This window comes from Quercus suber, unplaced genomic scaffold (assembly GCF_002906115.3).
Source record: "Quercus suber isolate HL8 unplaced genomic scaffold, Cork oak 2.0 scaffold_81, whole genome shotgun sequence".
In the NCBI taxonomy this organism is placed as follows: Eukaryota; Viridiplantae; Streptophyta; class Magnoliopsida; order Fagales; family Fagaceae; genus Quercus; species Quercus suber.
In genome coordinates, this window is record NW_027069546.1 from 480,709 (window position 1) to 506,403 (window position 25,695).

The window sequence follows — 25,695 nt, forward strand, 5'->3', positions numbered from 1 at the left end:
CACACTTTAAAAAAAAATTTCTTTTTCATTTTTTCTTCAAAATTTTCCATCCAATATGTTTTACCTCCAAATCATTAAAGAGCTCATATTTCCAACGTTTTTTTTTCCCACTTTTGTTGCATTCTATACGTAAGTATTGAACGCAAACTAAAACATTGAAAGTGGCGTGACTAACGAAGGCAGTTGAATGTCCTTTTCTGAAAGAGAAAAATGCCTACTCACATTAAATGGATGAGACAAATGAAAATGCTAGGAACAGTTGGCTAGAAATGTGAGTCGTGGGAAGGAAAGGAAACGATGATGTATTGTATAGTCACATTTAAATCATTTATTATGAAAATAAACTCTATCTGCCAAAGTAAATGCAGCCTTTGCCACCAATCAAGAAAGTTTTGCATATGCATTTAGGAATACATATCATTTGTCTAAATTTTTGTGTATGTATATATATATATATATATGAATCACACAAAACAGAAGTTGGCCATATATGGCGTCGTTTATTCAACCAAATACTAGAAATCTTGAATATAACCAAAACTCCAAAACTACTCTTGCTAGGTTGTTAGAAATGGAAATCATTAATCCAATGCAAAGCAATAACAGATGTGGAAACGTTGTTAGAACAATGGTGCCGGAGGAGAATGGTGTTTTCTTGACATGGGAGGATTTGTGGGTGACGGTTACAAATGGAAAGGAAGGTAGCAAATCAATACTTGAGGGTGTGACTGGTTATGCACAACCAGGCGAGCTCTTAGCCATAATGGGCCCTTCAGGTTGTGGCAAGTCTACCCTCCTTGATGCATTAGCAGGTATATATGTCATATTTTTCACTTTACTATAAAATTATTTACACCTTCAGACTGTATTCACGTCATATCTAGTAATAAGGCAGACAAGATGTTAGTCAAAAATAAAAGGTGTAGAGAGGGATGAAGAACTGGAAACAGTCATATATATATATATGTGTGTGTGTGTGTCCAAAACTCTTCGAACCTCTCTGGTATGTATTATCTTATTATGTTAAATTTATTTCATTTACAATTTCATCAAAATTCATTATGTTGACATCATATTACAGACAAAGGGTTGCATCACTGCTCTGTGTGTATGTGTGACGAAAACACAGCTAAAGGTTTCTGCAAGTTCCTATTACTATCAACTGAGATGCTTGTCACTTATTTTTGGAAGGAAAATAAATATAATGTTCATTGTGTATGTGCACACGGCACACAAGAAATTTTTTTCTTTAAAGAAGTTACTCCATGTGCTATTATTTATATATATATATATATATATATAGAGGAGAGAGAGAGAGAGAGATTTTGAGTTAGGATCAAGTTTTACTTAGAGTAACTTCAAGTAATATTAAACTATCTAATAACTTTTATTGGATTAATATTTTAAAATTTTTCTATTGAATTATATATATATTTTCTATGCTCTAGACATGTTTGCCAAATTTTATGCCAATTGGATATGATATACTATTCAATCTAAATCCTTATCCTTTATGCATAATTTAAAAATATAAAAATTTAGAATTAAATATATTTCTTGGTAGACAAGACAACAAGTAACACACATTACTTCTTTGACAAGTAATAAAAGTTTATTCCACACCAAGAAAGCTCAAATAATTTGCCAAGTCAAATGAAAAAAACATCAAACTATTCTTCCCAGAAGAGCTAGACTAAACACTTCCCGAGAATATATTGCATTTTATCCTTTTTGTTTTAACTAGACTAGCTTTCCTTTGCTTGTAGGGTTTGCTACAAGCCTAGTGCCCCCTTACAAAAAGGCCCACACTCTTTATAAAAAGGCCTCACCCCAAATATAAAAAAGGACTAAATTTTTATGATAATAATTGGTTAAGAAAATGTTATGCATTTTTTTTTATCTCCAATAGTGCCTATAAAATATTAAACTAATAGAATCCCAATTCAATAAAAAATTTAAATTATTTAACAAAAAAAAAGTTATAAATATATCAAACCATCTAATTTCCCTTAATAAATTAAGGTTTTAAATTTTGCAAAATAATATTTTACACGGTAAATTGTCAACATTAGCCATTAAGTCATTCACATGGCCATATGTCAAACAATTTCTCTCTCTCTCTCTCTCTCAACACCAAAATCAAAATTGAAAATTAGATTACAAATTTATTTATCCATGCATTGTTTTATTCAAGATAAACTAAACCTCATTCTTCTAAATAATAATAAATTTTCATTTTTTTTGCTAAATTTTATACTGGAGTTTTGTGATTAATTTTTAATCAAAAATATTTATGCTTGAACCAAATACAAATTTTTCTTATGAATTTAAACTTGTTTTGTATTAATTAACCAAGTTATGTCTTTAATTCATCATATTAATCATGCTTTTGTTAATATCAAATAAATTTACTTAATTCATATTTAAATATAAAAAACCTCATTATAATTTATCACTGGATGCTTCAAACTATATCAGCTCAACCTTGACTACTTGCATAAGGATATAACAATTGCTCTCTACTAAAAGCATTTTTTTTATAGTTAAGATATATTTAAGGGCTAAAATCCTCAAATCTAATTAATAATTCTGTTAGGGTTTTAGACCCTAATTGTCTCAAATTTTATCAAATTTAGCCAAAATATAATTTAAAAATTACTTATATATTAGATTTGAATTAATTAAACATCACACATATATTGATTACATAAGACATAGAATTATGACCCACACAAAATCCAATAAAATTGTTGTTTCCCAGTAAAAAAAAACAAACCTGGGGATGATTCAAACTAAATAGTCCTTAAGGCAGAATATCCATTAATAGAATTAAAGTTTGTACAATAAACTTAATCATAATTAAATCTACTACTACCTCATGTAGTATTTACTAGCGTGACTCCACGTAGCTCTAAATTTACGAACTCTCCTGTTTGTGACCCAAGATTTCCGCTCAATGATGTTGATCAACAACTATGGTTAATTGAATGCAGCAACTTTGCTAAATAATTAGATCTGTTGTTTGCACATAGTCTCCAGTTGTAGCTTCAAAAGGGTTTGGAAAATCTCCAAATCTGTGTACAGAACATTACACTCTTGTGTCTTCAAAAATGTGCTAGTTAAATGTACTTAAAATCCATAAAACCTTAGATCAAATGGCTGAGAAAAGAAGCTGAAATTCCAATTTACTGCATGAATCTCGATTGTTCGACCAGTCAAGATAAGTGACTTACGACTTGTCAAGATACAATTGAAATGCAGTCTATTTTTTGCATTATTGAGACTTTACCTGCTTTAAACTTGATTTGTCTTGATCCCAGTATTAATTCAACACTAATCAACTAGACAACCTAAGTTCTAAAACATTAGATATGTTGGCCAATCTAACATTATGGACTCTACAAATTCAAACAAGATGCTAGTCAAAAAGAAAAGTGGAGAGACAGATCATGAAGAGAGGAAGAAGTGACAAAGCGAAATTATGAAAATAAAACATGTTTATGTTATCTTCTGATAAACTTATGTAATTGACAATTTCATTAGAATTCATTATATCGCAAGGATAGTATGATAATGTTGTATATTTTGATAAATACATATAAATTGTAATATTAGAAATTGGAAGTGAGTAAGAATTTCATTGTGAAAGTGAGGGAAATCGAGTTCTACATATCTTGCACAACCAAGAATTGTACTTGGTTGAGCGAGATGGTCGTTCAACCAAAAGTCAATCAAGAATTAGGTAAAAATTTTCTGTCTGAAGTTTTTATTCAATAATAGTTCTTGCTAAATCGAAAGTGCACTTGGTTGAGCGAATTCTTGGTGAGCGTGAAATGTTTTGTTCTTCATCAGAATTTATTGGGTTTTCTTGACCTATTTGACATGGTGTCATGTGCCCAATAGTCAATGGTATTTCCAACTGTTTTTTGAGAGGGTATATATAACGCCTAACTAGCATCCTTTCATGATGCATATTTATTTGAACCTCACAATATCTATAATTAGATGACAAGTTCAGTCATTTCCTGCATCTTTAATAATTTTTCTGCATAACACTATTATAAGAAGTTCTTGAGTGTTTTTAGAATGGCTATTTGTGGATATTCAGACTTTGTTGTATCATATAGTTGAAAACTGTTGCAAGTTCCTCCTTCTAGCAACAGAGATTCTTGTCACTTATTTTTTCATGGAAAATAAATTATAATGTCCATTATGCATGCCCACACAAGAGTAAAGCAGTTATATCACAAGTACATTATATATTTTATAGAGACTTTCACTCCATTAGGCATATGAGAACCAATAAGGAGTCTTTTATGGCAGGGAGATCAGGTTCAAACACAAGGCAATCAGGGGAAATTCTTATCAATGGCCTTAAACAGAAACTGGGTTTTGGAACATCGGTAAGAGACAAATTAAAAGATAAACATATAATTCTTTTTTTCCTTTTCCAATCAAAGAGAATTTATATCAGTTTAATTTTTACATATATTTAGGCATATGTAACACAAGATGATACTTTGATGACAACTTTAACTGTAAGAGAAGCCATGTATTATTCGGCTCAGCTCCAATTGCCAGACTCCATGTCAAAGTCAGAGAAGAAGGAGATTGCAGATATAACAATAAAAGAAATGGGCTTAGAAGATGCCATGGACACAAGAATTGGTGGGTCGGGAGCCAAAGGCATTAGTAGTGGGCAAAAGAGAAGAGTAAGCATTTGCATAGAGATCCTGACGCGCCCCAAGCTTCTTTTCCTTGACGAACCAACAAGTGGACTTGATAGTGCGGCATCATATTATGTCATGAGCAGAATTGCTAGCCTGCATAAAAGTGATGGAATTACAAGGACTATAATCGCATCCATCCATCAGCCCAGCAATGAGGTCTTCCAAATCTTTCACAATCTTTGCCTTTTGTCATCTGGGAGAACAGTTTACTTTGGTCCTTCTTCCACAGCAACTGAGGTAAGTTCTCTAACGTTTCTAATGTCTATGAAGAATAAAATGATATTAGAGACTCAATGTTGTTCTTTTTTAGAATTATTGACATGTCCTATTATAATTGGAGCAACATCAACTTCACCCAGTCCACCTTTTTTATTATGCACCAATCATAAAGGTTATGTCAATAGTCAGGGGCGTAACTACGTATAAGGGTGGGGGGCCATGGCCCCCCCAAAATTTTGAAATTTTTAAATATATATATATATATATAATTATTTTAATTTTTTCAAAATTTAGTCTACAAAAATAAGAGTTGCCCCCCCCAAACATTTGATTTAGTCCAATGATGCTCTTAAAAAAAAATTGGTCTAATAATTATAGAGACATAACATTATTTTTCACAATTCTATTTTTTTATTGTAAAATATGCTCTTATATCTGTTAAATATTTGATGAAGTTTGGCACTAAACATATTTGAATCTATATCTTTTTCAACCAATTATATGGCAATTAACAAGTTATTGACTCATTAAAAAAATAATGTCACTAAAATTATACATGAAATGTCTTTTTAGTTTCTACATAATAGGTTAAAGCAAGATAGCATCAAATATGTTTGAAGCTTAACTTATTCCTCCAAGTTTTGGATCATTTATGTTTTTAAAAATTTCATTAGTTCTGTAGGGACTCGATTTGTAAAGGTTCCCCAACAATACATTTTTAGAGAGTGGATCGAAGGTTTAGGCCCTAACAGACTAGCAACGGAATACAAATCACTTCTTTTTCATTGAAGGGGAGTGAGCCCCGTTTACAACTGAGGGTAGCTCCTCGGCACTCGTCCGAGGAGACCCCTCTCCCTGAAACTAACACCATCTCTAAGTTCTTCTCTCCCCCCCTTCCATTGCTTTGCTCGCCTTTCTTATATCGTTCCCTTTTTTCTCTCTTCTCCTTCCTTCTATTGATCATCCATTAGCCTCCACTCTGACCCTCCATCCCATCAAAGGTCTTATCCCTACTCAAGTGGCTCACCATGATCGATGTTGTCCTGTCAAGGGGTTACATCCCCATTAATGTGGCCAGGGGGGTTAGGTGAGCGCATTCAATGCAAAGGTGACAGCTCACCTAAGGCTTGCTCCTTCGCCGTGCTCCCGTCGCCGACGCGTGGCACTAGGCCCTATACTCCTCGGATGTTCAAGGAGTCCTTTGGTGGGGTGGTCCTCGTGTTCTTCCGAGGTCTCGGACGCCCAAGGACAGGGTTATCCTCGGATATGCTCCTCGGGGGTTGGTCTTCGCGCTTTCATCCTCGGACCCATCATGCATCCTCGGCATGGGCCATTTGGGCCTGGCTTGGAGTAGGCCAAGGCTATTCGATTTTCTGGTCCCACAAGTTCAATTGAAAGATTTTTTACTTTAGTATAAAATTTGATAATTTGTATCAAAAATGAAATTTTTTAAGAATTTCACTATATAAAAATAGTAAAAATGAATTTTATTTTATGAAAGATCGTCATCAAACATAATTTTGATTAAAATTACTAAGCTCTTTTTGTTTTTGTTTGGTGTGTGTATATATAACTTATCAAATAAAAAAGTGTGTTTATATAATAAAAAAACGTGTATATAAGTATATGTGGGGGTTGTCTTAATAAATATATTAGAGTTGTAACTTGGCCCCCCCAAACGAAAATTCCTGGCTCCGCCCCTGTCAATAGTTGAAAAAAATATTGTCTCTAACCTTATTCATGAAGAATGTTAACTTGGTATTTGGAATGTGTAACTAAACATACCTAGTTTCAATTCATTGCAGTTTTTCGTTACAAATGGTTTTCCCTGCCCGACTCTTCAAAATCCATCTGAACACTTCCTTAAAACTATAAACAAAGATTTTGGAAAGGTAAGAGAATATAGGATTTTTCTATTGGAGAATATGTTTCTTGGTTCTTATTTAATATTTTGTAAATTTAAATCTAAATATGTATTAGGTAGCATGTCCTTTAAATTTTAAAATTTTGTATCACTCCATACATTGTTAGACGTACATCTCCATTATTATCATAGGCTTAAAATACTTTTTTCAACTCAGCCTTATGCAANTTTTAAAAAATATATTGAAAAGCCTTTGAGCATTGTGATGAGACTTGTCTCTGTTAATACTATAGAAGACAAAAAGGAATTAATTCATTTTAAGACAAAATAACGTTAAATGGAGTGAAAAGAAAGTTGTTAGTATGAAAATATCCAAATTGGAGAAAATGAGAGAATAATAAGAGGTAATTTATCCCATTTTGACATTTATGCATTTGTACATTCAAATTTCAAAACTAATCACAAATATTAAAAATTTTAAAGCAAAATTACATCAACCACTTGGTTTAATCATTGTATTCAATAGACTATTCATGTATTAGATAAAGTCAAAAGCATATTAAATTCAAAACAAATATATATATATATATATATATATATTGAGAAAGAAAAAAAAAAAAAACAAGAGACTTACCAAAAGACGAGAACAAAATTTAGCTTCAAAATTAGTTACAGCCTAACCTTACTCAATAAAATAAATATTACTACATATTTTAAAAATCTAACCATTAAATTGTATGTTCTTTATACTCTTAATAGTTAATACACATGTTTTGTTTTTGAGAATCACTACTTTGAACTTTATTAAATAGTAAGCAAAACAGCCAGATAAATAGCAATGGTGTGCGATGGGACATCTTCCATCCACACTTGAAAACCAGTGACAATTCGTGCATGTCGAACTAGGTTGTGAGTTACAATATTCCCTTCTCTACGAACATGTGGAAACCTAAAATAAAGAGATAAATTTGCAAAACATTTAACCTTATGACTAAATAAACTAAAGGAAATCAAAGAGAACGAGTCAAAATCTCCTTTTGGGATGGCAACAATTAAACTCGGATCAACAACTAATTGTAGAGCACTTGATGTAGCCAAAGTTTCAAAATCCATGACAGTTAAGTGGAGAGGGATGATTTCGACCCTGTGCCAAGCCCTACCTTGGCAATCTCGAATGATTAATCTAATCACAGCCCTATCATCTCCTTGAAACAATGCATCGATGTAATTTGTGCCTGAAACCTCCACAATTACATCAATAGTCAATCCCTAGAAAAGCAATGATCCACCTTCTCTAAAAGTTATTGGGTAAACAAACACACTTTCACATTGAATTTTCCTTGTCACCTCTTTTAGCCTAGCTTCATCTGTCCATGTTTCGGTTAAGAACACGATAAAGGAATCTTTTACCTGCACCAAATCCGCAAGCTCATTCACTGTACATTGGTTCCCAAGCCCATGACAGTGCCACATTAAACAACTTATAGTGATTGGTGGGGCTAGGCACCAGCCTCCACCATTGAGAAATAAGACACACCTTCAACCTTAGAAACTCGCCTATGTTTGCTTGGTAACTCCGGGTGAGCATCTCCCCTTCTCTTTCCACCAAGTTTTCCTTCCACTTACACTTCGGTTACAGCCTTCTCCCTGCCAACCCAATTTGGTTTACTCCTTCCATAGGTTGTTTTTTTTTTTTCCCCGTGTTGCCCTAATCCCTGCCTGACGTGTGCTTTGATTTTTTCCTGAGGAGGCATGCTGAGTTGGCGAATTAAAAACCCTAATAGCTGCTGCCGTAGCTGATTGAACATTAATTACATCATATTGAAATCTCTTAAATTCAGCATTATTGCCATTCATCTTTAAAGCCTCATCACTCTCCCTTATTTGTATTTCAAATAAATCAACCTCTAAAACCGAAATAGGAATTGAATTTTCGGTCTCCATATTAACTCCCCCATCATTAGGAGCATTCATAGGAGGAGATAATGTTGATAAAGAGTCCAAGATTTGTTGGATTCCCTGAACAGTTGTAACTTAGCTTCCATGTCCACACAACTACCCTCCAATGCTTCACCCTCTTTAATGCCATCAACGGATTGTAATGTCTCAACATCAGTATTCTTTAATGCCTTGCCAGCTACACACTCTTCTGTCATCCCCTCTGCTGGCTTCACCACCACCAGATTACCCTCCCCTACTTTCCCCGGTGCCGCCATCTCGTCCTCCATAGCTTGGCAATCTTTATCAAAGGAACTTTTCTTCTTTATGGTCGAATTGAATCCTGGTACAGAGATTGTATTGTTTTGATACCACAAATGGTTGTGCTCGCAAGAAACTGTTTCCCAAGGCCCCACAAAGGAAATATCACTAGCTCTTCGGATAACCGTGTTACCCTAATGTGGCATTTGGTACAGGGTAATGTTTTAGGATTCCTAGGAATGTTTAAAGATCTCATGTTTTGTTGCAAATCATGCTAGGAAATCAAATGCCAAGAGAATCTGGATTCTCCCCTTAAACCCCTCTCAGTAGGAATGTGGATTCCCTTTAAAACAGGTGGGAATCCAGATTCCTAAGCTTAAAGGAAATTGTATTTTTTATAAATTGACAATTTTAACCCTTTTTTTTAAATGATTTGGTAGTTCACATTCAAATCTAAGGATAGAATGAGAAAAATAAATAATTCATTTAAGATTCCTGAGAATAAACCAAACATAGGAATAGCTACATTCTTAGGAATGTGATTCTTAAGAATCACATTCCTAGGAATCTGGATGCCAGGAGTAACATGGATTCTCCCGTACCAAACGCCACATAAGAGAAACGGAGAAGAAAAGATAATGGAAAACACCAAACACTCTTAAGACAAAAGCAAACAAACAAACTCACCTTCAGAAAGAAGGGATTAAACTTCTACTGTCCAAAGGAAGACCGGCTTCTAGAGATACAGAGAGACAAAGAAGAGCATCCAAGTTGATTTTTTTTCTTTTTTTTTTGTGTTAATTATAAATTATTTATTATATGATCTATAAGTTTATATTTTATGCATAATTTTAAACTACAAAAACTTGCAATTTAAATAATTTGTTGATGATATAGTTATTAATCTTTAATTTTTTTTAAAATTTTGTAAATATAGAAAATATAAGAAGAAAATGTAATTCAATAGTAGATTTGTCAAAATTAATTTTAATAAAAAAATATTAAGTAAGGTTATAGTATAAAATTACAATTAATTTTGTAAAAAGACATTGAGTAAGGTTATAGTCTAATATTATAATTAATTTTGTATCTAAACTTTATGCAAAAGGCAAAAGAGAATCAAGTTATAAACAAGAGGATTTGTAGAATTTGAATGCTGATAAACTTTATTACAACAAAATAAGACAATGGGTCTAGGATATATTTACCTTTTAAAAAAATTTCTAAATAAATTATATATTTTAGGACCGTAGCGGTGTGTGTGTTTTTCTCATAAATGAAATAGAAATTAAAAAAAGGATGAGAATTGCTTTACGAGGCGAGCATCCGTTTCTTCACCCTTTCCGTAGAATCACCAAATCATTGTTCTTCAACTCCCCAAAGTGTTCCGCTAAAACCCTACCCATTGTATCATCCAAAAAAACGCAAGGGTTTTTGCGTTGCATAGCTATGGCGAGCACTACTACCACTACTACCGCACCAGTGGTTCATCAAGTGAAGGAGAGAATTGAACTGACCGAGATCGAGCGAAAAATCTTCGACAGACTTCTCGCCACTCTTCGCCACTTCGGCCTCACCAATCAGCTCCGGGTCGCCGGCGGCTGGGTCCGCGACAAGGTACTAACTTCTTCGTTGTTTTGATTTTCAAAAGAAGTGAATAATTTTATTACTATTTTATTTTTGTTTGAAAATTGAGCAGCTATTGGGTAAAGATTGCTACGACATTGATATAGCACTGGACAATATGTTGGGAAGTGAATTTGTTGACAAAGTGAGGGACTACTTGTTGTCTACCGGAGAACAAGTCCAAGGTGTTGCTGTTATTCCATGGTACGCTTTTTTTTTTTTTCTTTCTTTGCTAATGTAGATACAAACATCCTGGGTTCTGATATGTACTTTGCTATTGCACACAATTTTATATCCACGTCCTTTGGTATTTTTTTTTTTTTTTTTTTAATTTTTAAAAAAAAAAAAAAAAAAAAAAAAAGCAAAAAAAAAAAAAAAACCCTTTTTTTTTTTCAAATCTAGAGGTGCTAGTTGAAATATATGGTTAAGATTAGAAATTAAAATTCACTTTTAATCTTAGTCCTTGGATTAAAAATAAAAATTAACCTTTTTCAGCTTTTTATTTTTTCGTTTTTTCTTTTTATAACTTTTACATCGCACATCAACGTGGTTATTGCACAGTGCAATTATTACACCAAATTCAAATCCCTTCCCATCTATGCACCAATCTTTCACCAACATATCACCCATTTGTAATTGGGGACCAACTCATTCACCAAGTTCTTCACTATTTTCTCATTACAACTCGCACACTCATTTTTGTAAATTTTCTCCAAAACAAATTCCAGTGATCTACTTTATGTTTTACATTAAATAGTATAAATCTAAGCATGTATCAAATATTACAACATTTTAAATTTTTAAAGGACATGACACTTGATATAATGTCTGATCTAGAAAATAGAATCTTATCTGTAAAATGAACTCTCTCCATTTTATGCAAATAGAAAATGTTTGATTTTATAGTTTAGGAGGACATTAGAACTAATTCCGTACTTTTTGGGGGGAGGGAAAGTGCAATTAGCTCAATTTTATGGTGATCACTCATCTGGTATCGCTACAGATTCCCTTCTAACTACTTGATTTTAACCAAAATTGACAATTTATTTATGCCATACTCAAATATATTCCATCTTTTTTTTTCTCTCCCATTTATCCAGGTATTTGATCGAGAAAGATTAAATGGACATTATGGCACTAGTGCATTCATCATAAGCAACTCATTTTCTGCTGTTCCATACCTGTTATTGATTTCACTGATTCCCGGGGCAATAGCTTATTACCCTACCGGACTTCAAAAAGGAGCTGAACACTATCTATTCTTTGCTTCCGTATTATTTGCTTGCATGATGTTAGTTGAGAGCCTAATGATGATTGTTGCAAGCATAGTACCTAATCTTTTAATGGGTATAATAACTGGTGCTGGAATTCAAGGACTCATGATGTTACGTGGTGGAATCTTTCGATACCCAAATGATCTTCTCAAACCATTTTGGAGATTCCCAATATACTACATAGGTTTCCACAAGTATGCATACCAAGTATTGTTCAAGAACGAGTTTGAAAAGCTAACATTTCCTGTAGATGAAGCTGCAGGACCAACCAACATTAGTGGTAAAGAAATTTTGATATATAAATTGCAAATGGAAATGGGTTACTCTAAGTGGGTTGATCTTGCCATATTGCTAGGAATGGTTGTTTTGTATAGACTTTTGTTCTTGGGTTTCATCAAGACTATGGAAAAGATAAAGCCTATTGTTACAACTTTCATGTCAGCTCCTCCTAAACAAACAACACAAGTCATGGTGATTCCCTCTTCTACACCTTTACATGGAGAGACTCTGTAGCAGAACATTGATGTTATTGGTTATATTTTAGAAAATAGTGATGGGTAAAGGACGAGTAAATTTTACTATGTTTATTAATTAAAGGAAGGAACTACGGTTTTTTTTTTTTTTTTTCAATTTCTTTGCAATTGAAGTATTTGAAATGAATCATGGAAGTGAAAGTCTGTTGATATGTTGGTATGTGATTACAGTGCGTATTGATATTTGATTGTTAGAAATTCAATAAGCTCAATGACTTGTAAGATGTGCTTAATTTTTGTTGAACACACCTCCATACATACCGTGTATAAAATGTGAACACTAAATATCCACATTTTTCAAGAATATTCATATTTTAGACATTTATATAGAGTGTGGAAGTTTATAACATAAAACAATCATGATACTAGGTAAAGTTGCTACGAGTTAAAATAACAAGTCACTACTAAACCATGAGACTTTTATTTTTCAATAAGAATTAAAACCTCTTGTTCAAAAATTTAAAAAAAAATAATAATAAAAAGAGCTTGTAATGGCCTTATGATGTTTATTAAATTTTCAATTTTGCCTAATAAGTTGTAGCCTACATGTGCCATGCAGGGATGTCAAAAAATAATAAACAATGGAAAACAATCCTTTTTATATTAAATATATCTATTTTATGGTTTAGATTAAATATTATAAATTAAAAATACATCCAATATTTACATTATTTTAAATTTTAAATATCATGACAATCTGACACAAATTTACAATGAAAAGGAAGTTCGAAATAGCTTTATTATGAACTTTTCAAATCGATAACATTGGAGGCTACAGCTCCATGAATGAAATGGGATACTTCCTCCAACGAAACATTTCAAACATCAAAACTACATGCCATTGATAGATCCATTATCAGACCTAGAAACTAAAGTAAAACAGTAACTATGACTTCGTGAAAGCAACAAATGAACCTCCCCACTACATGCCATTGATAGATCTATTTCGAACACATGGCATACTCCAAAAATGGATGGGAAAAGTGGTTCATTTAAGTCGAAACATTTTTTGGAGCAAAGTGCTTCAGACTCACTTGCAACTACATCCTCATCCATTAGTGCTACAATATACATGTATCAAAAATAAAATTAACACCATATTAATTATAACATGTTTTTAAAAAATAACTATGAATCAAATAAAATACAATAATAGTACCTTGTTTAATTATTACTCAATCCTTCATTGACATTTCTTCATCCCTTCTTCTCTTTGATATTGGGAAAGGAAAAGAAATTAAGTTTGATATTGGTAAAGTGAAAGAAAATTGATAGTAAAATATTAGTAAAATAAGATTTGGTGGAAAATAAAAAGTGAAAGAGGGGAAATGTGTCAAGAGGGCAATTTTGTCCAAAATATGATTGTCATTTGCGTGCTGCTTTTTCTCATATTTACTAATTTTTTTTATTAATGTGGGACCCATGTTAACATTTGCCTAAACTATAAAGTAGCTAGAACACTAAAAGTTAGACAAAATATTTTTGGCAAAAATATCATTTTAGTCTTTACATTTTTGGGCTATATTCAATTCCATCCATATATTTTGATAACAATCAATTTGATTCATGTTATTTTCAACTTGATGCCAATTTGGCTCTTACTACCTACCGTTAGCTCACTAACAGAAAAATGTCTTTGTGGCAAACAGTGTACACAATTGGCACACTTAATGTTGACATGAATAATAAAATAATATTAATAATTATTTAATTTGCATTTGAGAAAACCATGTTAGCAATTTTAAAATTTTAAAAAGTACATTAGAAAAATAAAACAAAAATTTGAATGATGAGTAGCTTTCTTGCATTTTCTTGTCGGCCAAACACAACAAACTCAGCAACACAAACTTAAATGCAACCCAAAAAATTCACCATAACCAAATTCTATTTCAACTTTCAAGTAGTGGATACCTCAGACCTAGGGGTAGCAAAGTAAGCCTAAACCCATTCGTCCACTCATATCCACCCACCCTAATTGATCCCAAACTCATCCAATGATTAGTTGGGTTAAATGAGTATCAACCCAATTAGACCTAATAATTATTGAGTTTTAACTAAAAACTCATTGAACCTCATTTAACCCAAAAACAATATTCCCAAACTCAACCCACCCCTTCCCATTAAAATAAAAAATAAAATAAAATAAAAAAATAAAAAAAGCCCTCTAACGTTTCACTGTTTCAAGGTTTTCATGTTTCTTTTAAGCCTCCAAACACTTTTCTCTCTCTCTCTCTCTCTCGATCGAAACAAATAAAAAATTAGAACCAAGCAATCGAAAATTTCATATAAATTTCAACGACCCTGATCTGTCCAACGCAACTCCTCGAAGATAACGATGACTACGAGATTATTGATGGTGGCAGTCCTAACTATATCTCTGAGCTGCCTGATAAGTGCCTGGCTTGTATATTTCAATCTCTAAGCTCCGGTGACCGGAAACGCTACTCTCTAGTTTGTCACCGATGGTTTTGGATCGAAGGTCAAAGTCGCCACCAACTTTCTCTCAACGCACAGTTGGATCTCTACCTACTGATAGATTCTCTGTTTTGAAATGCGATCGTAGATCCGCGAGTATCTGCGACGAGGCGCTTGTGTTGATCTCGTTCAAGTGCCGGAACCTCACGCGCCTCAAGCTCCGCGCGTATCGTGAATTGACCAACGCGGTGATGGAAGCCTTTGCGAAGAACTGCAAGGGCTTGAAGAAGCTCTCGTGTGATCGGGGATCTTTTCAACGATCTTGTCCATCAGCGACTTCGGCTGGCACGCATGGTCCGCCATGGATCTCCACCACACCAGAGAGATAGCTCTCTCTCTCTCTCTCTCGCTTCCTCTCTCTCTTTTCATTTTCCTTCCTTGGCCTTGAAAGAATTTCTATTTGTTTCAAGTACAGTTGCTTTCAAAATTTCAAGAAAGTTTTGAGCTTCAAATGACATTTCTTTGTATTTGTTGCACTGTTTGGTTGCTAAGGAAGTGAGGAAAAATAAAAATAAAATAAAATATTTTTTTTATTTAGATTTTTAATATAATTGTTAATATGGATGTGCTTATGTGAAATTTTTTAATCCTTAGAGTAGAGACCAAAGAGATTGAAAAAGGAAATCCAAGAAAGTGTTGGGGTTTAAACAGGTAAATGGTAATTTTGATAATTGGGTAATTGGATGAATTGAGATTTATCCATAATAATTGAGTTTGGTTAAATTTGAGTTAGAAACAATTAGTTAAATGAGTTTTAATGAGTAAATAAGTTTTATATACCCAACTTAATTATGTTTACTCAAAACTCACTCATTTGACACCCTTGCAGTCAGACCCAACACCAATCTTTGATCTTCTTAGACCAACCAAATATAAAAGCAAAATTGAATGGTCATAAAACCACAAAGATTTTCTACACAATGACGTATTTGCAAATTCAATCTTTCTTCTAAAGGTTCTATCACTCTCTTTCCCGCAGTCTCACTATCTCATCGCAAGGAAGCCACTATCATCATTCAAATTTTTTGTTTATGACTAAAAGCAACAACAACAGCCAAAAAAAAAAAATGAGAGAGAGACCCCTTCACAACAACCAGTAGTCTTCTCCTCCACCAAAGACGTGGTCCACATCCACCATGTCACTGTCACGAAACCTTGTGGCTTGGGATAGAGCCGCCAGGCTCTACTTCTATGACTATAACAAACACTACCTCCATCAATCTCTTCAGATCTACTATAGATGGGTTGGATTTACTGTCTGAAATTTTCTTTCCCTCATTTTCTTGAATTAGAATTTGGTTACGGTGAATTTTTTGGGTTTAGTTTAAGTTTATGTCTGTGGATTTGTTGTTTTTGTTTGACAATTAAATAATATTTATTATTATTTTATTATCCATGTCAGCATCAATTATCTATCTTATACCTTTGTAAAGCAATTGTACTCTCAAAGTAATCCTTAGATATCCTCAAAATACAGTAAATGGTATTCCTTTCTTTCTCATTATGGTAGAGTCTACTATAAATGTGAGAGAAAAAAATTATTTCATTATACTGCAATCTGCAAAAGTGCCTAATTATTTTCCCAAATGCAAAACTTTCCAAATATGAGATGCTTTGAAATTCCCTACGCTATCAAAAATGTAGGCATGCGGAAAAACTAGCCTTTTCCCAATTGATTGTTTTAACACTTAAGCTCATAAAGTTGTTGGGTTATTCCTAAGCCTCCAAGCTTGGTTCATGCTCATAGCCAAATTAGTATGTCTGGTTGATTTAATGCCTAAACCCCCAGCCTCTTTTTTATTTTTTTGATGAGAAACCCCCAGCCTCTTTGGGAGTAGCTATTAGCTCCAACTAATAGTATGACAATGATTGTGCCGACTAACTTTTTTGAAGGAAAAGACTTGTTTTCATAACATACACCGGAACAAGTTGATTTAATTAAAGTGACACTGCCAGAAATTAAAAGTTATTTGACTTGACAACCCTCAATTTTCTTTCAAATCTTATCAACTAAAAATTGACAGGCATGGGCAGTTCTGCAAGTGGTTTTGCATTTGTTTTTATGCGTCAAATATGGTTGGATTTTGGATTTTTGGTTTAATGAAAATTTGAAAGTGAGGTCGGTAGCTGCCAACTACATAAGTAATAAGGTTTTTTGGCAAATATTAAATTTTATTGCTATTTTTCATTAGAAAATATATTAAAGTTATTATGCATAAAACTTACATTATCATGTGACAATGAATGTAATTAGCAAAGTTTAATCATTTAATAAATAAATATTTTAATTATTTTTTTATAAATAATGACACAATATTTTGTAAATTCTATATCATAAAAATTTGTAATATCCAAACAACTTTTTTTTTTATTGGAACCTTTAAAGTTTGAAGCACATGCTTATATAAATAGGACTTAACTCTCATCATTGTTATACTAACTACTAAGCTCTATTAGCAGTCCTTCCAGTTCCAAATCATCCTCTCATGCTATCTGTCACTAAGCACATACTCATAAATACTGAGCTTATTGTCTAGAAATTACACAGGCACAAACTAGCGGAATGTTATATTCATAACATTTTTACATCTTTTAAGTGACATATTATTATTAGCTATTACAGGTGAGCCAAAAAGTAATATAAGTTGTGGATTAAAATTATATCCAATAACAACTCATCATTTAAAATTTATTTTGAAAATATTATACAAAAATATTGTAAACATAATGTGAATTATCCCAACAAATAAAAGGTTAAAAACACTATAGCTAACTTGTGTCATAGCATCAGAAAGATTGAAGGAGCAAAGCTGCAAGGAGGCTTTGATTCGCCACACACCGCAGGTGAATCTCTCTCTCTCTCTCTCTCTCAGGCATCTTAACTCTCATTCAGTCATTCTCTCACTGCTCCGTCTGTCTCTACTTTTTCTTTCCTCTACTTTTTCGTCATTTTACAATGAAATAAAGCATGTTTGCACGTGAATAATAATTGTACGTAGACACCGATTGCATCTACAATATTTTCATAATAAATTTTAATTGATAAATTATTGTTAACTATTACGGATAAGTCAAAAAATAATATAAGTTGTGAATTAAAATTGAATACAGTATAACTCACCACTTAAAATTGAGGATAAAAATATTATAAGAATATTGTGATCGATAGCATTTCCCTGTCAATTATCTCAACGAATAAAAGGTGAAAAAACATTCTCCAGAAGTAACTTGTGTCACAGCAGCAGAAAGATTGAAGGAGCAAAACAGCAAGGTGGCTTTGATTCGCCACACACCACGGGTGAATCTCTCTCTCTCTCTCTGTCTTTCTCTCTCGCTCTCTCTGTCTCCCTCAGCCTCAGGCATCTTAACTCTCATTCTCTTACTGCTCCGCCTGTCTCTCTTTTTTCTTTCCTCTAGTTTTTCGTCATTTTACAATGTAATGAAGCATGTTTGCATGTGAATAATAATTGAAGACCCTCAATCCTTATCCTCCTCCGCTGGACAAAGACGTGTGTGGTCAAAATCATTTCTACGAAAGCGAGTACTGGGTAGCCGTACGTGTAGACTGCTCCCACTTTCCATTTTTGTAGCAAGTGTGTGTTACTTTAATTTTATTTTCATTTTGTTTCATTTGACTTTTCTCATCTCTTATCATCTGTTTTTTTTTTTTTTTTTTTTAATCCTCTTATAATCTGTTTATTTGTTCTTCAAATAATCAATACAGTATATCATAACATTACAAATGTACCTGATTAAAATATATTATTTTTTATCATTTAATTTATAGATAAAATAATATAACATATATTTGGTTCTAGTTTATTAGATATTTATTTATGTATTGAAATTTGAATGATTGTTTGTCTTTTATTTAGAAATCTTTAAATTATTAGTATTTTTTTTAATCTTAGTCATAATACTTAATGGATGATAATTAAATGTGAAAAATTTAGGTTTATGTACAAGTTTAGGACTATTGACTCATTCTTAAGATTAAAAAAGAAAAAGAAAAAAAGAAAGACGATAATTCAGAAAATATTACATTTTTGGGTTTTGATGTATAAAGTATTTAACTTGTATATTGATTATTAAATTAGATGTATGTTACTAATAGAATGGATATAATTAATATATACACTAAGAAAAAAAAAATTAGTTGTCAAATTTTATGTTCTCCAAATATAAATTTCTGGCTCGGCCACTTCACAAACACTAAGAAGTTGCCCATGGCTTCACTTCTTCTACCAAATAGTACTAGAAATCATTAACATAACAAAAAATTCACAACTCTTGCTAGGTTTTTAGAAGCGGAAATCATTCATCCAATGCAAAGCAATAACAGAGGTGGAAACATTGTTAGAACAATGGTGCCAGAGGAGACTGGTGTTTTCTTGACATGGGAGGATTTGTGGGTGACTGTTACAAATGGAAAGGAAGGTAGAAAATCAATACTTGAGGGTGTGACTGGTTATGCACAACCAGGCGAGCTCTTAGCCATAATGGGGCCTTCAGGTTGCGGCAAGTCTACCCTCCTTGATGCATTAGCAGGTATATATTTATATATATCATAATTTTTCATTTACTATAATATTATTTTACACCTTCAGACTATTTTCACGTCTTATCTAGTAATAAAGCAGACAAGATGTGTTTGTGACTATCTCAAAAACTCTTCGGACATCTCTAGTTGTATTATCTTATTATGATATGTCATTTACAATTTTATCAAAAATCATTGTTCGGTTAATGGACGTCTTTAAAACATTTGTTAATAAATCCATTTAAGAAAGTTTTGATACAATTTTCGTGAAAAATATAAAAAGTTTAAAAAATATATGTTTTTTCCTTTTTTTTATAAAATGTCTAAACCAATGCTTTTAGAATATCTGTTAACTTCTCCCAAATTCATTATATTGATATCAGATTCAAGACAAAGGGCTCTCTCTCTGAGAGCTGAAATATATTTTTTAAATAGTTTCACTCCATTAGGCATATGAGAACCAATAAGGTGTATTTTATGGCAGGGAGATCAGGTTCAAACACAAGGCAATCAGGGGAAATTCTTATCAATGGCCTTAAACAGAAACTGGGTTTTGGAACATCGGTAAGAGACAAATTAAAAGATAAAAATATATCTCTGTTTCCATTTCAAGTCAAAGAGAATTTATATCATTCCTAAAGGAATTAAATGAAGCAGCTATCAAACAATTCTTTTCAACCATTAAAACATACTAATTAGTTTAATTTTTACATAAATATAGGCATATGTAACACAAGATGATAATTTGATGACAACTTTAACTGTGAGAGAAGCCATGTATTACTCGGCTCAGCTCCAATTGCCAGACTCCATGTCAAAATCAAAGAAGAAGGAAATTGCATGCATAACAATAAAAGAAATGGGCTTAGAAGATGCCATGGACACAAGAATTGGTGGGTCGGGAGCCAAAGGCATTAGTAGTGGACAAAAGAGAAGAGTGAGCATTTGCATAGAGATCCTGACACGGCCCAAGCTTCTTTTCCTTGATGAACCTACAAGTGGACTTGATAGTGCAGCATCATATTATGTCATGAGCAGAATTGCTAGCCTTCATAAAAGGGATGGAATTAGAAGGACCATAATTGCATCCATCCATCAGCCCAGCAGTGAGGTCTACCAAGTCTTTCACAATCTTTGCCTCTTGTCATCTGGGAGAACAGTCTACTTTGGTCCTACTTCCGGAGCAACTGAGGTAAGGTCTCTAATGTTTCTAATGTCTATGAAGCATAGAATGATATTAGAGACACAATATTTCTATTTTAACTATTGACATGGTATATTATGATTGTAGCAACATCAATTTCACATGGTTCACCATTTTTAATTTTATTATGCACTAATCATAACACGCTATGTCAATAGTTGAGAAAAATATTATGTTCCTAAACTTATTCATGAAGAATGTTCACTTGGTGTTTGGGATATGTAACTAAACTTTCCTGGTTTCAATTCATTGCAGTTTTTTGCCACAAAAGGTTTTCCGTGCCCAACTCTCCAAAATCCATCTGATCACTTCCTTAAAACCATAAACAAGGATTTTGGAAAGGTGAGAGAATTTTTAGTCATATAGGACTACCCTTTGGAGAATATGTTAAGTAGCTAGTTCACTGAGGAAAAATGATCTTCTCCATTTAAAATGGTTTGTTTCGTGGTTTTTATTTGATATTGTAAATCTCAATCTAAATATGTATTGAGTATCAGGTCATTATAAATTTTAAATTACAAATACATTGTTAGATTCATAACATAAAATTTTAACCGTGAAATAGATGGAGACATCTCCATTATTATTATAGATAGAACACTTTTTTCAATTTTGCCTAATTACTTACCATAATCTTAAAAACAAACTCATAAATCTAACAAATATTTTCACTAAAAAAAATGTAGGATCTTGAGCAAGCTTTAGATGGAGGGATCCCAACAGAGGAAGCAATTAACTCTCTTACAAGGTCATATAAATCATCTGAAATTCACCAAGAAGTTCGAAGACAAGTATCAGAAATATGTAAACGGGTAATGAAATTCAAGCAATAAAATCTTATAATTTAATTTACATAAATCTTTCCTAAATTGATGACTGAATCTTACATTGGTTTCAGGATTGGGGAGCATTAGAGAAGAAGAGAAACCATGCTGGGTTTGTTACTCATTGTCTTGTTCTTACGAGAAGGTCTTTTGTGAACATGTACCGTGATATAGGCTATTACTGGTTACGCCTAGCTATTTATGTTGCATTAGCTATAGGCCTAGCCACAGTCTTTTATGATGTTGGCACTAGTTATGCTTATGCATCAATCCAGGTAAGATAGAGAGAGATAGAGAGATTGAAAATTCCTTTTGCTTATTCTACATGGCTAGAAAGTAAGAATCAATATTTGATTCATAATGCAAAATAGGATCAATTCAAGAGCTAAATTAATCATTGTACCCTTTCTTTCTTTTTTTTTCTTTTTTCTTTTTTTTTTTTTGGTTTTTCAGGTGAGAGGTTCACTGATCATGTTTATAACTTCATTCTTAACTTTCATGACCATTGGTGGATTCCCTTCTTTTGTGGAAGATATGAAGGTTTGTTTTGTTTGTAATTTAAGTATTGATCTTTTTTTTGAAGCAAGTATTAATCTATTTTTATGCACATAGATTTTACTTACCTCTTTTAAACTGCATTTGGACTAGGCTTTTTATTTTGTCTAAAATTAATTTAATCCTCTTATTCTATACAGTCATTTCTTTAATGTCCATTAGGTGATTTTTTTTTTTTTTTTTTTATTGATAGGTTGATATGCCATTAAGTATCTCAAACAATGTAGTTTTTTTTTTTTTTTAAATATAATTTCTTATATTAAAAAATAGAAATAATCCTTTCTTTTCAAATGTTTGATTTTATTGTTTTATTTGGAGGGCATTAGAACTAATTCCATACTTTGGAGGAGGGAAAGTGGCAGTAGTTCAATTTTATGTTGATCACTCAGCTAGTATCATTACATATTCCCTTCTAACTACTGGGGTCCGTTTGTTTTGGCTGAAAAGGGTTTCAAGAAATTATTTTACACTCCTATATATGTTTGGTAAGCACAGGAAAAGAGGGTCAACGGAAATTAATTTCAGCTTTAACTGTAAAATACCCCTCTCAAGCCGAAAATCAATTTCAATTTCTATTTTACCTTCAAATGGTTTCCAGCCCTCACAGACAGAGAGAGAGAGAGGGAGAGAGCAAGAAGAGAGAGCACACTCCTCCGGCCAGCCAAGCTCTGGCCAGCCTAGATCGTGCCGCCCCTACTGCTGCCCCCACCACCCAGATCACGCACCAACCAAGGTTTTTTTTTTTTTTTTTTTTCTCTCTCTTCTTCCTCAACGCTTCTTCTCCCAATCTGGGCGACCTGGCCGTCACCGTTCAACGTCACCGACCACTAGCCCACGTTTGAGATCGACGGCACCGCCATCTAGGCCGGGCCTCTCCCTCATCACTGATCCACCCCTCCCTCATCACCAATCATCCACCGGCGAGTCGCACCCACGAACCAATCTCTCTCTGTCCCTCTCTCACGATTGGTCTTGTGATTTTGATTTTTGTTTCTTGTGTTGTTTATATATTTTGATTCTCTACAATAATATTTGTTTGAATCGTAAGAAAATGTGAGAAACATGATAAAAATGGGTTTTCTAGAGCATTTTCAGCAACACAACCAAATACTAGAAAATATTTTTCAAAGTATTTTTTGGAATGCAACCAAACACTTGAAAATATTTTCCTTTCCTGAAAATATTTTCACCTGAAAATATTTTACACTCGGAAAATATTTTACACTCAACCAAACACAGCCCTGGTTTCAACCGAAATTGACAATTTATTGATGTCATACTCAAGTATATTCTAATTGACAATTTATTGATGTCATACTCAAATATGTTCTATCTTTTTTTTTCTCCCATTTATCCAGGTATTTGATCGAGAAAGATTAAATGGACACTATGGCACTGCTGCCTTCATCATAAGCAACTCATTTTCTGCTGTTCCATACCTGTTATTGATTTCACTGATTCCCGGGGCAATAGCTTATTACCCATCAGGACTTCAAAAAGGAGCTGAACACTTTCTATTCTTTGCTGCCATAATATTTGCTTGCATGATGTTAGTTGAGAGCCTAATGATGATTGTTGCAAGCATAGTGCCTAATCTTTTAATGGGTATAATAACTGGTGCTGGAGTTCAAGGACTCATGATGTTAGGTGGTGGAATCTTTAGATATCCAAATGATCTTCTCAAGCCATTTTGGAAATACCCGTTATACTACATAAGCTTTCACAAGTATGCATACCAAGGATTGTTCAAGAACGAGTTTGAAAAGCTAACATTTTCTATAGATGAAGCCGGAGGACCAACCAACATTAGTGGTAAAGAAATTTTGAGAAATAAATTGCAAATGGAAATGGGTTACTCTAAGTGGGTTGATCTTGCAATATTGCTAGGAATGGTTGTTTTGTATCGGCTTTTGTTCTTGGGTTTCATCAAGACTACTGAAATGATAAAACCTTTTGTTACAACTTTCATGTCAGCTCCTCCTAAACAAACAACACAGGTCATGGTGAATCCCTCTACTGCACCTTCGGTTTGACTCTGAAGCAGAACATAGATTTTGTTGGTACTATTAGAAAATTATGATGGGCAAATGACAAAGTAAGTTTATTTTGTTGGTACTACTGGTTTTTTGTTTTCGATTTCTATGCAATTGTAGCGTATGAAACGAATCATAGAAGTACAATTATGTTGGTGCATTATTATCATGCCTTCTCAACAACAACAAAAATTGCTGGTGTATTATTATAATTCATATTGATATTTGATTGTAAGAAATTCTAAGCTAGGTGATTAATGGTAAGGTGTACTTAATTTTTGTTATTTATTATTTAGGTAAAGGGAAAATTATTACTTCACACTAGTGGTGTACGCATGTTGTATACACCTAGCTTGGGTAGAATGTGAAAAATAGATATTCATATTTTTTAAGAATATCCACATTTTACATACAATGAGCACAAGTGTAGAAGTTTTTTATGTAAAACAATCATGATCCTAGGTATAATTATTGCAAGCTGAAATAACAAATTACTAAATCATAAGATTTATTTTTGTTGACACCTTCTGATATTTTTAGTGAAAACATCTTGGATTCAAATCTCTCTTCTCCAATTGTAACTATCTAAATCATCCACACACACCCCCCCAAAAAAAAAGTACAATTACAACCTCTTGTTTGAAGGAAATAAAATTTAAAAAAATTAAATTAAAAAAAAAATAAAAAAACCCTTCCAATATCCCTCTCTTAATCTTATTAAATTTTTAGTTTCACCAATAAGTTGTAGCCTATGTGTATCACGAAGGTATCTTATGAGACATCCCTCTCACATCATGTGTAGATCACACATGTTGTGAGAGAAATGTCTTATAAGATGCCATGCATGAATATTGAAAATAATAAACTGAAAGTTCAATTAGTGTGTAAAACACTAATGAATGTTTAGACCCCCAATTACAAAATTACCAACACAAGTTTATATTCAAACAATATATGTGCGAAATATGAAATATAAGCAATACCCAATTTGGTAAACTACTTTAACACATAATTAATCACAAACACAGTAGCAATTAATGGTTAAAGAGTAAGGGAAGAAAGATGCAAATACAAGGATAACATCGACATATGTTATCGAAGAGGAAACCGAAGAACTCAGCGAAAAACTTCACTGCCACTCTCCAATCGATCAAATGATCCACTAAAGAATAAAATTGGGATACACAAATAGTAATAAACCCTCCAAGCCTAATCTTCCCAATGCACTTAAGCCCTTCAAGTTTCTTGCTCTAACAAGGTTAAGCCTAACTGTGTCTTTTTTAGCTTCCCAGATCCCGTAATAAGCTCATTGCATTAACCAAGTGAATTGGTCATCTCCAAACTGCTTCCCAAGCACCAAAATACCTCTTCACTAATATAGGTATGGTGAGATAAGAATTTAGCAAATATACCTCTTAAGGAAATGTCAATGGAGAGAGTAAGAGTAAAGGAATTTGGAGAATCAAATGTCTAAGATTGTGGATGAGTCAATCTTAGTTTTCTCTAGGGTTTCTCTCTCAAAATTCTCTCTGGAAGCTCTCTACATTTCGTGGGTATAAGAATATTTATAGTGGGGTACATGAGGAATGTAAAAAGTTAGTTTTCATCTAAACAGAGCA

At 32.9% G+C, this 25,695-nt stretch overlaps 2 protein-coding genes across 7 annotated transcripts; both read left to right on the plus strand.

The window, feature by feature from the left end:
- Nucleotides 1-490: 490 nt before the first annotated feature.
- LOC111987086 (ABC transporter G family member 1-like) lies at nucleotides 491-12,508 on the plus strand. Its single transcript, XM_065773852.1, has 4 exons — nucleotides 491-812; nucleotides 4,324-4,403; nucleotides 4,497-4,967; nucleotides 11,625-12,508. Exons 1-4 carry the CDS (start codon nucleotides 491-493, stop codon nucleotides 12,423-12,425), a joined length of 1,674 nt encoding a protein of 557 aa, XP_065629924.1. The 3' UTR covers nucleotides 12,426-12,508.
- A 5,237-nt stretch (nucleotides 12,509-17,745) lies between these two features.
- Nucleotides 17,746-24,325, plus strand: LOC111987087 (ABC transporter G family member 1). Of its 6 annotated transcripts, none has more exons than XM_024018792.2 (10): nucleotides 18,074-18,218; nucleotides 18,338-18,474; nucleotides 19,218-19,468; nucleotides 19,945-20,024; nucleotides 20,182-20,652; nucleotides 20,920-21,006; nucleotides 21,351-21,476; nucleotides 21,563-21,763; nucleotides 21,942-22,028; nucleotides 23,402-24,325. In XM_024018792.2, exons 3-10 carry the CDS (start codon nucleotides 19,246-19,248, stop codon nucleotides 24,074-24,076), a joined length of 1,950 nt encoding a protein of 649 aa, XP_023874560.1. In that variant the 5' UTR covers nucleotides 18,074-18,218; nucleotides 18,338-18,474; nucleotides 19,218-19,245; the 3' UTR covers nucleotides 24,077-24,325. The 6 variants fall into 6 exon arrangements, with proteins under 6 accessions (XP_065629907.1, XP_065629908.1, XP_023874560.1 ...); XM_065773834.1 differs by having other exon boundaries at nucleotides 18,394-18,513; XM_024018793.2 differs by having other exon boundaries at nucleotides 18,394-18,474.
- Nucleotides 24,326-25,695: the final 1,370 nt, after the last annotated feature.